Consider the following 16142-nt stretch of genomic DNA (forward strand, 5'->3'; position numbering starts at 1 on the left):
GCGCGCGTGCACGCGCACTCACTCTTTTTTAAGGTTTTAATACAAGAGAGCAGGTAGGAAGAGGGAAAGGGAGGCTAGGAGGAAAAGGAGGGAAACTTTATTTTCTTAATTTTGCCTATGACCAATCATGACTTTAAAAGTGAGAACACTGAAATAATTGACAATAACTCTAAAATATCTTACCACTACTCATTACCTGTTTATTACTGAATAGAGCTTACTTGCTTACTTGAAGGGAAATATACAAAAATCTGAATTCATAATCTGAGATGTTGATTGGATTTTATGTCCTAAAACAATTAAAGCTGCTCTTAAAAATTTTAAACCAGTCAGTATTTGAATTGGACAAAACCCACTGTACATAAAACATTAAGATCTTTCCTATTCTAGAGAGCAAAGTTTCCTTCACAGCAAGAAAAATTCCAAATACATTTGTACAAATGGACCCACTCCCCCAAATGAATATTAAGGCTCGATGCCAGAAAATCAGAAACAAAAATCAGAGGCAAAATTTGCCTTACCAAGTTGTAGCAATATACCTCGTTTCTCTGATTTCACTGCCTCATAAATAACCCATCTAATAAAAACAATTGTGATGCCGAGACTCAACAGAGCCAGACCCATATTCCCTATATTCTCTCCAGATTTCTATCCTAGAATTGGAATGTCACGACCAAAGGAGGACTCATTCCCAAGATGCAAAACTCTTGGGAATGCAAATGAATTTTAAATGTGGTTAAGTGGCCATTGCTTGTGGAGCACTGAAACAATATACATCCTTAGAAAGTCGAAGAAGAGAAACAATTTTAGGGACTTCAAGTTTATGTCAGATAAAGCCCAATCATTTTCTTGAGTTTGAACAACCTAGGGGAATTGTCCTAGAAGGTAACTAACCGGTCCTTTAAATTTTCAGTCTATGGCTCCATCCCAAGGTGAATATTCCCTTTTAAAATTGTAAGTTTTTAATTAATTTTGCTTCATCTGGCAAAGCCAGGCTGCTAATTATTTTGCAGTTAATGCACATATTTCGTATTTTTCACAATTTCTTCAGGAACACTGGTTCACTTTTGCCTTCAGCTGATTTAGAAAAAGGATTATTGCCAATGTCTATAAAGCATAGGCTTCCCTTTGTAGTCACATATAAAAATAAAATTATACAAATAGCTGGAGAATTGAGTCTCAACTGTGAAAATGTTTGCTGGGGTCAAAAGCTAAGGGGTTGTTGGTGTGTGTGTGTGTGCGTGTGTGTGTGTGTGTGTGATCAGTCACTCAATCCCCTAACAATCTGGGATTTCATTTCCCAGCCCCAACCTCCTCACTAGCAAAGTTGAGCTTCAAAAGATGGGATGTATCTCCTTCTCCAAACCTAGGGAATGGCCCACTAGGAATGTTTTTCCTCTTTACCATCAAGTTTTCTCAAGTTCAGAATCACCACGCCTGTATTCTAGAGATTTTCTTTTCCTCTTCAGAACCTGACGATGTTACCAAGGAGAAAGCAAGCATGGGGAATGAGCAGCAGAAAAGACTCACACACCACCACAGACCCCCTAACACTTTAAGGACTGGGCGTCTTGAGGCTCAAGGTGGTGTGCAGCATATCCAGAACCAGTGGAGCTTGTCATAAAATTCTTACCTTCCTGCCAGTCTTTTAGCTTAATTTCACAGCAAATGAGAGGGGCTCCAACTCTGCCAGTAGTATAGTCAGTAACTATGAGGGAAAATGAAACAAAGATATTAGCATACCACATTTCAGACCCACGTGAGACCAGCAATACTGGAGTCCGAGCCAGAGTCTCACAGGTGACAAAAGAGAGGCCATCGTGAATGCAGTGCAAAGTGCGGTCAGGGTTTCGATATTTCAAGCTCATTTCAACAGTGCAATCAATTCCAGCTGTTTTTACATCATTTTTGCTTCTCACGGGCTATATTTCGGATAATTAAGTACAAAGCCCTCTGGTAAAGGAGAGCTCGCTCCACCATTACCTACCTAGGATTCCAGTAAGACAGATTTGGAGTGGAATTTCTTCTCTACCATTCACTGACTGGCTGTGCAACTTGACAAATTACTTAACCCCACTAAGCCTCCATTTCCTCATCTATTAAATGGGGAGAGTAAGAAAACCTACTTCTTAATAGGGATATATGCTATAGGGATTAAATGAGATGATGCGTGGAAGGAGTTTAGTACTTCCTAGCACAAACTAAGTTTTCGATGAACGTTAGATGTTTTTACCAAACATGAGGATGATGATGATGACGATATTCTCCTTCTGTATGCTGGAAGTCCTGCTATCCATAATCAATTATTTATAGATAGCCAGTAATGTACCTAGCGTTATATTAAATACTGAAAAGAGGAAACACATAAAGGACCACATGTGTTATGTGCCCTCAGTAAGCTTACAAACAACCTACCTGAGCCAAAATGCATGTGAAGCAATTTAGAGCACATTTAAATACTCAAGCGCACAGTCGTGGAAGCGAGCACCACGGTACCTCAGAGACTAGCAAGATCAATGTAAAACTGGGAAAGACTTCATTGGGGAGTTGGGCATGAAAAGGCCCAACTGTGACCATTCTAAGAGAAGGGAACAGAAGCTGCAGAGAGGTGAAAGCAAGAAGGCCCAGATGAGAAAGAGTAAGAAGACTGGCTTGTCTGGAGAGCAGAGCCAGGTACAAGGAGATATGAGAAATCATGGAAAAAGACAATGGCTACAATGGCGCCAGATCAAAGACGTCTAGAAAGCCTGGCTGGCTGGGAATGAAGCAGTGTTTGAGGTGGAGGCGTCTAACACAAGTACACACGATGAATCCAAAGTGCGATCATGGAGGCAGGCACAGCTGCGGAGAGGCTGTTGCGGCAGAGCAGTGTGAAGTAATAAAAGGCAGGATGCCAAAGGCGACGTGAAGGGAGGGACCAGTCCAGTGAAGAAGTGGGAAGATCCGATCCAAGTTAAAGATATTTAATTAGATGACTTTAAAGTGAATGCTCTGAAGGAATTTAAGGATGCTAAGACCACTGTCACAATTTGTGAGGTGGTGAGATGGTCTGGGATGTTGGCAATGATTCTGAACATAATAAACTTAAGGTGAAAGTGGGATGATCCCCCAAATATTAGCATACCTAGTATTTCCCAACCCAAGATGATTTTGCCCCTCGGGGGATATTTGGTAATGTTTCCAGTTATTCCACTGCCATAACTGGGAGGAGTGAGTTACCCCTGCTATCCATCCATCCAGCCGCTGAACAACTTATGACACACCAGACAGCCTGAACAATAAAGAACTCTCTGGTTCAGGATTTCAGTAGTGCCAAAGTTGAGAAACCCTGCCATGGGATGATGGAAACGACAGAAGAGAAAACAAACAAGAAGTCAGAGCAGGAACATGCATTCAAGAGGGAGCATGAAAATGATACTTTATTCCAAGAGTACAGTTCTCTGAGGAAGGAATCATTTGGAGAGAGAAGTTTAAAGGCCCAGGGTGACAGAATTCTGAGGACTGAAAAAATGGCATAAATATATACAAGGCTTAAAAATAAAGGTCACACGTGATAGTTCAATTAAAAGTTACTGAAAGTCTTCAGGTTTGCCCTGAACCTGGTATCACATAATGTGGTATAAAAATACCATAGTTCCTAAAGCTAATGCAAATGGGTTTTATCAGCACCGACTAACATCGAATTATTTGCCACGTTACCAACACTTACCTTCAGTAACTGTCCCAGCACCACACGATTCTGTGAGTCCGTAACCCTGACCCACTGGGCAGCAGAAGCAGACATTCATGAATCGGTGTGTCTGCGGCGACAGTGGCGCTCCGCCAGACAGCATCATACGGACATTTCCCCCCAGCAAAGCCTTCACCTTCTTAAACAGTAACCTTGAGAAAATGAAAAAGGAGTAGGGATCGTTTTAATGTGTGCATATGTTATTCTTGGTGACATCCTAATTTATAAGCTCTGAGCAAGACCGCTCAACTTGGCTGGACACCTGTTTAAGAACCATGATGGTAATTAATGAGAGGTTAACAAAGTGACAACTAGTAACACTTTGAAAAAAATGTCAGAAAAATGCCAGATGGTAGTGACACTTGTGGTGAGCCCAGCATAACATCCAGAGAGGTTGAATCATTATGTGATATGCTTGAAACTAAGGGAACATTATGTGTCGATTGTACTTTAATTTTTAAAAATGCCAGAGAAACTCTTAAAAATGCAAAAAAGAGTGCAGTGTTGGGAAATTGTTTGACATACAGTAAATGAAAGAAAATGATGTCACTGAAGGAAATAAATTACAGCTCTCTTTAGAACATTTAGTTATCAACTTCTCTTTTTCTTAATGAAAAATGTTTCCCCATCTCCACTCTCCTAGCACTGCACTTTAAATAGCTGTTATATTCATATACCTATTATACTGTTCTATGAAGACAATACATTGGAAACTTTATGCAGAATAAAATCTTGAGTATCACTTTTAGTTAGACATGACCTTTTTTAAACTCAAATGTCTTGATTTGAAAGTCTAGTTTTTCTTCACAAGACCAAATTTTATAATTGAATCTGAACTATTTACTTGATCATTTAAATCTATTAAATCACCACAATTGGAGCTTGGGGTCCTCTGTGTTGGCTGTGTAAGCAATGAGGGTTAGAAATGAATAAAAGAGAAATGCAAACCTTATGATGATGGTGCTCATGCTCAAACTAACTTAACTTGCCAGTTACTTATTCAGCTTCCAGATGGAAACACACAAGATCTAAAGGCTCACACTATAGAGTCTATCAAATGTACTTACAGATTGCAAAGTGGTGCATCATATCCCTTTTTGATCTGTTCCAATTTGTAATCATACCCAATCTTGAACAGTGTTTTCTGAATATAATTCATCTCTTGGACTTTGCTCATAACATTCTTATAAATTCTATCCATGATTTCCTAAAAGGTAAGCACAATAATGAATAATCTAAAAAGAATTACACCAACACTGAGACAGTCTTTAGTTGAAGATACCTTGTTTACAACATCTTAGGTAAAAGTCTTCAGTATAATGGATGTGTGTATTACATAATTAATTTCACTGAATTTACTTGTTCACTATTTCAAAAAGACTAGGGGTTTTTCAGTTCTATACACTAAGTTTACCTAAAATTTTTTTTAAATGTTAACTAACTAGAGTGTAAATAATTCATTCACCTCCCACATAAAAAACCTTTTTTAATTCTTTTCTTTCACATATATTCATTTATTTTCAAATAACACCAAAATACCAAGTTGAACCTAATCTTGATGTTTTTCTCACTACTATCTTGTAACTGTTAGAGCATGGCAGAGAGATTTACAGAGCTTCTTAAGAGTTTACTCATACAGTTTTCTAAAGTTCTATGTCCCTATAATTTAGATATTTTGATTCCCTTTCAATAGAAGCTAAGGCAACAAAAAAGAATAGGATTCTTGCTCACAGCTCCTTGGAAAATTAAACGTAGGACTAGGTTTGGGATATAGGGACTCCCAAGATAGTACATTAAAAAAATAAAACAGACAAGCAACAAGGCCCAGACTATCACTAAATGTTTTCCTGAAATGACTTAGCACAAATTAATAAGAATTGTTGCACAAAGCACATCTATTTACAAATACCTGGTTAAATATTTGAAGTAGCAATCAATATAAATTCAGTTGTGCTACCATGAATGACTTTAGGAATGGCTCCTTCCATATCAGAATAGAGCCATTCACAAATGAAGACAACAAAACCATCTCTTGCATTCTGCTACATGAAATAAGGCAGACAGAAAAAGACAAATACTGTATGATCTCACTTATACATGGAGCCGAATTCAGCAACAGAGAGTAGACTGGTGGTTGCCAGAAGCTAGGGAGTGGGGGGAAATGGGGAGATGTTGGTCCAAGGGTTTACAAAATTACAGGTAGAAGATGAGTTACGTCCTGGGGATGTAATATACAGCACAGCATGGTGAACACAGCTAACAAGAATGTATTGTATATTCGAAAGCTGCTAGAAGAGTAGGTCTTCAATGTTCTCATTGCTCACAGACACATACACACACATACACACACGCGGTAACTATGTGAGGCGATGGGTGTGTTAAGTAATCATTTCACAATATCTGCATATATCAAATCATCACATTGTGCACCCTGAACTAACATAATGCTACGTCAATTGTATCTCAGTAAAGCTGGCAGGGGTGCAGAGAGGCTACCTCAGCATTCAAGCATGGGACAGCATCGTTCTGTCCATTTCCACAGAAATGGAAGCATTATTACAGAACTGAAATATTTGTCTAGATCTGTGATTGAGAAATTCCAAAACTTCCCTGGAAGGATTTTAATATGCTGTAACTGTCCCTCTGAAAAAAGTGAATGGGATGTTGGGTAGAAAAAAAGCATATGGGAGTGAGACAGATGTGTGAGAAGTAGCCCCCCCCCACCGCGCACCCCGCTCCTTCCAGTAGATACGAGTCATCAGCACAGAAAGGCCTCAGTGAGGAAGGAACACAGTACGGTTGCAACAAGTTGGCAGGATTTATTGTTAGCCCATTAACTCACCCTTTAGTTCAACCTAATAATTACATGATGTTCAACTGAGTCATTGCTTACAAGAAGCAGTGATTTATTCTAAATTCTGTGAATATACGATACTAAATGGATCTTCTGTTCTGACCCAGGAAAGAAATTAACTCAGATAATAGAATCTATCAGTTCTCAGCAAAAAAGATTTTTTTAAGGCCTATTTGTAGAGGAGTAGGAAGAACTAAGGGAACCAACAAAGTTGGGTGAAGCATCAATGGACCAGGAACATGGGGATTGTTTACTATCCCTAGGCCTGAAGAAGTAAGTGGAGAGAACTATCATTGGAACTGGTAAGGACTATAGCCATGGGCAAGGCCTGGTTATGGCCAGTGGGAAAGAAGAGACTGTCCAATGGGCACCTGACCACTTCCCCAAATCACAGCCCGGGAGGAAAGGAGCAAAGTATGTAGAACACCCCTCCACCCCTCCCCATGCCTCCATGCCCCATGATCTCTCCTGAGTGCCAATAATTTTGCTGAAGCCAACCACAAGTCAGAAGGCAAGCAAGCCCTGATAATTCATCCACAGAAGCGACCCTTTCAAGACACAAAGCAAAGAATGGACAATGGGCAATTGAAATACACAGCATATCAGCTAACTCCCGCTTATCTTCAGACCTAAATTCACACATTACTTCCTATAGTCCTGGCCCTTTTCCTTTCCTTTGTTCTCTGATATGATTTACTAAGGATTCCTGTACTTTGGGTAATAAAGCCAAAATACTGTTTCCCAAAATGAAACAATCCTAAATAGATAAGCATAGTAGTTAAGTCGACTGATTCTGGTATCACCGTAGTTAAGATGACTCAGTTCACACTTGAACTTTAGTACCTGTGGGCTCTGTGACCTCAGGCAAGTTTTTTTCCTTTAAAAAAAACTGAAAAAACCGGACCCACCTAGCAGAGTCTTAGGGAGGAATAAGTGAGATAATCCATCTAAAGCACTTAGCACAGTGCCTGGAACACAGTAAGTACCCTGTGCTACCTATCATTAGTGTCACTTTCTTATGCTTTAGTGAGAAGCTTCTTTCAGTTGGTAAACATGTTGAATCCCACAGCACCTCTAAATAAAAAGGCAAAGGCCACTCTGATCTATCCTAATTTTTTGGTTATTTGGTGATTTTGTAATTAGAAGCTAAAAAAAAAAAAGTAACTTCCATCTGTAATTCTTAGAAAACTTGGGCCAAACACTTCATGATCTAATCTCTGACTTTCCGTGTGCAAAAAGAGTTCTGAGAAAGATATTGGGTTAAGTCTTAAAATCTGATGATAATACAAGCAAGTCATGATACACAATCCCACTGCAGTTGCCAAGCCTAAAAGTGCTAGAATATATTTGACTCTGCAAATTGGAAACACTGTGTTAAATATTTCAGAATTTATTATTAAAAGGCCCAAAAATGGGGCACCTGGGTAGCTCAGTAGGGTAAGTGTTTAACTTCGGCACAGATCATGATCCCAGGCTTCTGGGATCCTACCCCATATCGGGCTCCCTGCTCAGTGGGGAGTCTGCTTCTCCCTCTCCCTCTGCTCCTCCCCTCCCCGCTACACTCGCTGCTTGTGCTCTCTCTCCTCTCTAATAAATCTTTTTTTAAAAAAAGACCAAAAACTATAATGTCTTCCTTTTCATAAAAGACACTATTTCACATAAGGATTTTAAATATCTAGAAGAGCTTCACTTTGGAAGCTCTCTCCAGTGCCACTTTTCCTGGTCAACGTAAGGGTCGGGAGGCTCGGATTCGAGACTCAGTTTCCTAACCTTGGATAAGCTGCTTCAGTTCTCTGGGATGGCCTACATTCTTTCCGTTTTGTTTTTGTTGTTTTTTTTTTTTTTAATTTGTGATGAAACAGAAATGATCTGTAGGATAAACTTGTACCTTTGAAACATGACTGATTCTCACATGAGGTGATCCAAACTCAGGTCATTTTCAGCCCCTAATTTTAAAGTATCAGCAACACTAGCAGGCATACATTTCAGAAGCTTGCCATCTCACCCCGCTCAATACTTATTGACGCTTTTACTGAACACATCTGCCATAATTTCAACATAGTAAAATTAACATTTAAAACCATACACAGGGGCACCTGGGTGGCTCAGTGGGTTAAGCCTCTGCCTTCGGCTCACGTCATGATCCCAGGGTCCTGGGATCGAGGCCCGCATCGGGCTCTCTGCTCGGCGGGGAGCCTGCTTCCCCCTCTCTCTCTGCCTGCCTCTCTGCCTACTTGTGATCTCTCTCTCTCTCTCTCTGTCGAATAAATAAATAAAATCTTTTTTAAAAACCATACACAAATCCCTAAGGGTATTACCTTTTAAAAAGTCCAAGTGTGAGCAGTAAAGGACATTTACATTCTGTACTCACCGGAACAGCTGCCATGAGTGTAGGCTTCAGTACAGTGCAATCCCCTTTGCTTCCTTTTTTAATTTTGCTGGACTATAGCAAAGACAAAGTAAATAGGATGAGGAAAACCAATCTTCACAAAAAATGTTGTAATTCAAGTATCAACGATGACAGTGACAGAAATTTACACATGGAATTCATCTACCGCCCTGGGAGTTATCAGAACTATCATAACCTACAAAAGTCTAAAGCATAAGTGCTTTATGGCTTAGGTCCAGAGATTACTTCTTCTAGCACATTTCAGCCTTCTTCAGAGCAGAAACGCTGATTCAGAATGAAGAAGAATGGGATATTTTGGTAAATTGAGCATTATTATTTATGACATAACAACCATAACACAAATCATCCATTAGGGAGAGAAAAAAAAAAGGAAAAACAGAAGCCCTCCACTGAGGTAGGTGGGGCACTAAAACAAAATTGAGGATACTTTTAACTTTCTTGGATGAGCCAAATGGTAAAGCCACATCTGAAAGTCACTGCTGTCAATTAACATCATACCAAAATACTCAAAATTTGAGAACATTTTGGTTGACAGGATACTGAAGATAGTGCCAGTGACCATGGGAGATTTGCACCTACATATGTCAATGTGAATGTACAACTTCTTTCTTTTGTTTTCCTTTCTTTTACTTCTTATACACATAAATACTGTTTGGGATTTCAAATGTCAGATCAGTAGGTAGAAACAATGATAAAGGAGCCCACTGAAAAAGGGAGATGAAAATAGAAATCTGTTAGGGCGCCTGAGTGGCTCCATTGGTTAAGCGTCTGACTCCTGATTTCAGCTCAGGTTATGATCTCGGTGTTGTGAGGTCGGGCCCTACATCAGGCTCATGTGCTGGGTGTGGAGCCTGCTTCAGATTCTCTCTCTCGTCTTCCCCCTCAGCTCCCCCCTCTCTAAAAAAATAAATAAAATTTAAAAATAAAAAGTGAAAATAAGAATCTGCTATAATGCAGTTCGCTAGTCTGTAAGCATAGATGTAGGCCATGTTAGTTGTGCTGCCACAGGCAGGAAGAAAACCAGCTCTTAAGAAAAAGTGTGATATTCCAGGTAGCACCAGCCTCGTCACACAGAAGGTTCTGCTGGAAGAACTCAATTGCCTTTATCCTACTTTTCTTTAAGATGGATAAAGGAAATAAAATGACTACTTGTTGTTTTGTGTATGTGCAAGCGTGTGCACTTTTGCAAGTGGGAACCTATCCCCACACAGGCATACCACACACGGGGCGCTGCTCTATAGGGAGAAAGATGGGCTCTTAAGTCCTTCTAGAGAGAGCTGCCCTCTGTGTGGTGCTGACCACTTGTCGTTCTAGAGAGCTGTTCCACAGTAGCCGCAGCCTAAAAAGCCCTTCCTCACTTTATTACTCTCAGTAATGGCATCAGTTCTCTTGTCTTATTACGATTGCAGGAACCCTAGTTAGGACATCACAGTGATCTCTGGCTTCACATGTGGTGCCTCTCATCTCCCCACTTTTTCTGATTCCAGACATGAGGGAGATTACTGGGTGTTAGATGCCTGGTAAGATTTGAGACTCTTTCTTATAAAGTTCATTAAAAAGGTAGGTGGGGCATTCACTCCATCGGCCCCCTTCCCTACATGGATGCGACTGTTTTCAGAAAGGCAGTGAAAACAAGGGTTGCTAGTCCCTGGCTTCTGAACTTTCCCAGGGGGTGGGGGGAATCACACTCAAAGCCTACTGAAATGTTTTTCACATTTTGAAAACATTTCTAAACATTAAAAAACCACACTACAGTGCACTGAAACATAATCATCACAGATCTCCCTCCCTTCCTTCCTCCCTCCCTTCCACCCTCCCTCTCTCCCTTCCTCCCCTTCCTTCCTTCCTTCCTTCCTCCCTCCCTTCCTCCCTCCCCTTCCTTCCTTCCTTCCTTCCTTTACCATTACAAAGCTTTCTAAAAAATCTGTTTTACAATTCAAGCCCCAGTGTTAGTCACAGGTCTATTTTAACTTGACTACATCAGGTGCCATTTATTAGCAGGTATTCGTTGTGTAATTTCAAGTGCGCTTAAAGTACATGAGTTCGCTCTACTTGCTGCTGGCCTTGCTACTTGTGAACACCAGGGAGAAGGGAGATCCTGGACCCAGGGCACAAAGCTGAGGCCTGCCTTTGGAGAGGCAATAGAACTTGCCACAATGATGGAAATGTTTGGTACCTGTGCTGTCCAGCGGGGTAGCCACTAGTGACATGCAGCTACTAAGAGCTTGAAATGTAGCTACAACAACTGAGAAATGAGATTTTTCTCATCTAATTTTAATTCTTCCTACTTCAGTGTGTGGCTAGGGACTACTGCAGTCGACAGCACAGTGCTAGAGAAAACCCAGAGTAAAACCAGGCCCTAATCCCACCACCATATCTCTGCCCCAAAACCCACCACTGTTGATGGATAATCCACCCAAAAGGCCCAGAGCCTTTATATTCTCTATCCTAGCTATCCAAAATCAAAATCTAATAAAGACAAGATGAACTGTTAGTTTCAAAATCATTTTAAAAAAAAGATGCAGATAAAGCAATGCTAACAAATCCATAAGATTCTTTTCTACAGCTACATATCTGCTCATGGGAGCTATTTTTGAAGTCAAGGAGAAAGCTTTCACAGAATTAAAATATCTCAAGTTTCTGCAATATGTTGTCAGCCAAACAATGCAACTTAATCTGATCATGCCGATATAGTGAAAAGCTTGTCACCTGGTCAGAGAGTGTAAGTGGAGAAGAATATCCAATCCTACAGCCATAGGTAAAGCAAGATATCTCTGCAGTCAATTCTAGTACGTGAGCCAGAGGCAAGTAGCCAATGTACGTGTCCTTTGGTCTAAAACAAAACGAGCGAAACATTTTAGCCATTCTTAAAAGGGTGTGGTAATTAGGAACATCAAGAGTCTTGTCATTTTAATATAGACTGAGCTCAGGGAAGGCCAAACATGAGCTCTGACTTCTAAGGAGAAAGTGGAATGATTCTCTTACCCCAGTCCAGGAATTCGCTCACACTGGCCAGTCATGCCAGCGATCAGATTGCTATGGTGCATCATCACTCCCTTGGGACGGCCAGTAGAGCCGCTGGTATACATGACAATGGCCATGTCCGAAGGGGTCGGTCTGTTCGGAGGGACGCTCACTAAATAAACAAAAAAGCACCACATTTTCTTCAGTTTAAAAGTTAAACTGCTAAACAAAGATGAAGATTTTTAGGTTTTTGCATCATGATAACCTGTGTAAAACAAATACTCTCTACTGATACTCAAATTCTGGTGACCTGCAGTGAAAATTTCAAACTTGATTTGGCCCATTTTCCGGATACTCAGCCTAATCCCGGTCTACGTCTGCCTTTCAGCAGTGTTATGGAAAGCTATCCAGGACTTTGAAGAATCGGGAGACTAGAGTATTGTGCACAAGCTCCTCAGGTCTCAGTCTTCCCATCTTTGAAATGAGACAGTTGGACCTGATTGTGCTTCTTAACCACTGGTGGGTATGAGAATCACAAAATACCATCTCTATCTCTGGTCCCTAGCTTGGAACATTCGATGTCTGGGATGGAGCAAAGGCTCGACAGGTGACACTCATAGATGTCCCTAATTGGAAACCACTGGACTTGATCTTTTTTTTTAATTTTTTCTAAAAATAATTTTATTTTTCAATAACTAAACCATGGGCACTGAATTAGATAACCATAATACATTTAACAGGTGATTTTAAGATCAGATTCCAAGTGGCAAGTAAAATCCAAAGAACACCAAACCAAAATTACCTTTTCCACTGCTTTTATCATTGCTTCTTGAAATCTGTATAGGAAATCATTTTTTCAAAGTACTGAATGTGCAGTTAGATAAAAATAATGGTGTAAGAGGTCCTTTCTCTCTGACTCACTCGCTCACTCACTCCTGTAGTCAGAACACTTGTCATGTGTCTGGCTTTGGGACTCCTTTGGCCTTCCAGATTTAGTCCTTCTTGCCCTGTCTGGATCGGATCATACTTTGACTCTGTGTAACTGAAATTAGGCAGGAATTTCCAGATACTGAGAGACAGAGACCACGTAGAAGGGTTTATAACCACTCCATTCCCTATCAAAGGTAATATCTACATAGTATCTAAACTTTTTTTTAATTTTTTATTTCTTTTCAGCGTAACAGTATTCATTGTTTTTGCACCACACCCAGTGCTCCATGCAATCCATGCCCTCCCTAATACCCACCACCTGATTCCCCCAACCTCCCACCCCCCGCCCCTTCAAAACCCTCAGGTTGTTTTTCAGAGTCCACAGTCTCTCATGGTTCACCTCCTCTTCCAATTTCCCTCAACTCCCTTCTCCTTTCCATCTCCCCTTGTCCTCCATGTTATTTGTTATGCTCCACAAATAAGTGAAACCATATGATACTTGACTCTCTCTGCTTGACTTATTTCACTCAGCATAATCTCTTCCAGTCCCGTCCATGTTGCTACAAAAGTTGGGGATTCATCCTTTCTGATGGAGGCATAATACTCCATAGTGTATATGGACCACATCTTCCTTATCCATTCATCCGTTGAAGGGCATCTTGGTTCTTTCCACAGTTTGGCGACCGTGGCCATTGCTGCTATAAACATTGGGGTACAGATGGCCCTTCTTTTCACTACATCTGTATCTTTGGGGTAAATACCCAGCAGTGCAATTGCAGGGTCATAGGGAAGCTCTATTTTTAATTTCTTGAGGAATCTCCACACTGTTCTCCAAAGTGGCTGCACCAGCTTGCATTCCCACCAACAGTGTAAGAGGGTTCCCCTTTCTCCACATCCTCTCCAACACATGTTGTTTTCCGTCTTGTTAATTTTGGCCATTCTAACTGGTGTAAGGTGGTATCTCAATGTGGTTTTAATTTGAATCTCCCTGATGGCTAGTGAGGATGAACATTTTTTCATGTGTCTGACAGCCATTTATATGTCTTCATTGGAGAAGTGTCTGTTCATGTCTTCTGCCCATTTTTTGATATGATTGTCTGTTTTGTGTGTGTTGAGTTTGAGGAGTTCTTTATAGATCCTGGATATCAATCTTTTTTCTGTACTGTCATTTGCAAATATCTTCTCCCAGTCCGTGGGTTGCCTCTTTGTTTTGTTGACTGTTTCCTTTGCTGTGCAGAAGCTTTTGATCTTGATGAAGTCCCAAAAGTTCATTTTCACTTTTGTTTAACTCTTTTTATGAAGCCAGCATTACCCTGATCCCCAAACCAGGCAAAGACCCTACCAAAAAGGAGAATTTCAGACCAATATCACTGATGAGTATGGATGCTAAGATTCTCAACAAGATCCTAGCAAACAGGATCCAATAGCACATTAAAAAGATTATCCACCATGACCAGGTGAGATTCATCCCTGCTTTACAAGGATGGTTCAACATTCGCAAATCAATCAATGTGATAGAACAAATCAATAAGAGAAGAGAGAAGAACCACATGGTCCTCTCAATTGATGCAGAAAAAGCATTTGACAAAATCCAGCATCCGTTCCTGATTAAAACACTTCAAAGTATAAGGAGAGAGGGAACATTCCTGAACTTCATAAAATCTATCTATGAAAGACCCACAGCAAATATCATCCTCAATGGGAAAAAGCCTGCAGCCTTCCCGTTGAGATCAGGAACATGACAAGGATGCCCACTCTCACCACTCTTGTTCAACATTGTATTAGAAGTCCTAGCAACAGCAATCAGACAACAAAGAGAAATAACAGGTATCCAAATTGGCAAGGAAGAAGTCAAACTCTCTCTCTTCGCAGATGACATGATTCTTTATATGGAAAACCCAAAAGACTCCACTCCCAAACTACTAGAACTCATACAGCAATTCAGTAACGTGGCAGGATACAAAGTCAATGTACAGAAATCAGTGGCTTTCTTATACACTAACAATGAAAATACAGAAAGGGAAATTAGAGAATCGATTCCATTTACTATAGCACCAAGAAACATAAGATACCTCGGAATAAACCTAACCAAAGAGGTAAAGGATCTGTACTCGAGGAACTACAGAACACTCATGAAAGAAATTGAAGACACAAAAAGATGGAAGACCATTCCATGCTCTTGGATCGGAAGAATCAACATTGTTAAAATGTCTATACTGCCTAGAGCAATCTATACTTTTAATGCCATTCCGATCAGAATTCCACCGGTATTTCTCAAAGAGCTGGAGCAAATAATCCTAAAATTTGTATGGAATCAGAAGAGACCCCGAATCGCTAAGGAAATGTTGAAAAACAAAAATAAAACTGGCAGCATCACGTTACCTGATTTCAAGCTTTACTACAAAGCTGTGATCACCAAGACAGCATGGTACTGGCATAAAAACAGACACATAGACCAATGGAACAGAGTAGAGAGCCCAGATATGGACCCTCAACTCTATGGTCAAATAATCTTCAACAAAACAGGAAAAAACATCCAGTGGAAAAAAGACAGTCTCTTCAATAAATGCTGCTGGGAAAACTGGACAGCTATATGTAGAAGAATGAAACTCGACCATTCTCTTACACTGTACACAAAGATAAACTCGAAATGGATAAAAGACCTCAACGTGAGACAGGAATCCATCAGAATCCTAGAGGAGAGGGCGCCTGGGTGGCTCAGTGGGTTAAGCCGCTGCCTTCGGCTCAGGTCATGATCCCAGGGTCCTGGGATCGAGTCCCGCATCGGGCTCTCTGCTCGGCAGGGAGCCTGCTTCCCTCTCTCTCTCTGCCTGCCTCTCTGTCTACTGTGATCTCTCTCTGTCAAATAAATAAATAAAAAAAATATTAGAATCCTAGAGGAGAACATAGGCAGTAACCTCTTCGATATCAGCCACAGCAACTTCTTTCAAGATATGTCTCCAAAGGTAAAGTATCTAAACTTCTCATCTTCTAGCCCTCTGTCTGAAGGCAGGGCTGTTTAATCATCTTAAAGGTCCTGAGCTCCAGTGCTATCTTTGCTTACTGAATGACTGAGAGAGGAGAATAGAGAGGCCCTCCCAACTGATTAGCTTCAGCTATCTTGAGCAAGGGGCTCAGCAGACTTTTTTTGCAAAGGACCAGACAGCAAATAGTTCAGGCTCTGAGGGCCATACAGTCTCTGCCAAAACTATGCAGCCATAGACGCTTGTTAAAAAATTGGGATGGTGTTCTAG

The 16142-nt window shown here is 40.6% G+C and overlaps 1 protein-coding gene across 5 annotated transcripts in view; it reads right to left on the reverse strand.

Moving 5' to 3' along the window:
* The window catches only part of ACSL4 (acyl-CoA synthetase long chain family member 4), a 133326-nt gene that overhangs the window by 17457 nt on the left and 99727 nt on the right, over positions 1-16142 (reverse strand). For all 5 annotated transcript variants that reach the window (XM_080795083.1, XM_080795080.1, XM_080795082.1 and 2 more), the window contains 6 exons: positions 11980-12130; positions 11704-11827; positions 8956-9027; positions 4798-4937; positions 3710-3882; positions 1634-1708 (listed from right to left, as the gene is read on the reverse strand). In XM_080795083.1, the coding sequence (XP_080651209.1) occupies positions 1634-1708; positions 3710-3882; positions 4798-4937; positions 8956-9027; positions 11704-11827; positions 11980-12130 (735 nt within the window). The remainder of the gene's footprint in view (positions 1-1633; positions 1709-3709; positions 3883-4797; positions 4938-8955; positions 9028-11703; positions 11828-11979; positions 12131-16142) is intronic.

Source organism: Martes martes (assembly GCF_963455335.1).
Source record: "Martes martes genome assembly, chromosome: X".
Classification (NCBI taxonomy): domain Eukaryota; kingdom Metazoa; phylum Chordata; class Mammalia; order Carnivora; family Mustelidae; genus Martes; species Martes martes.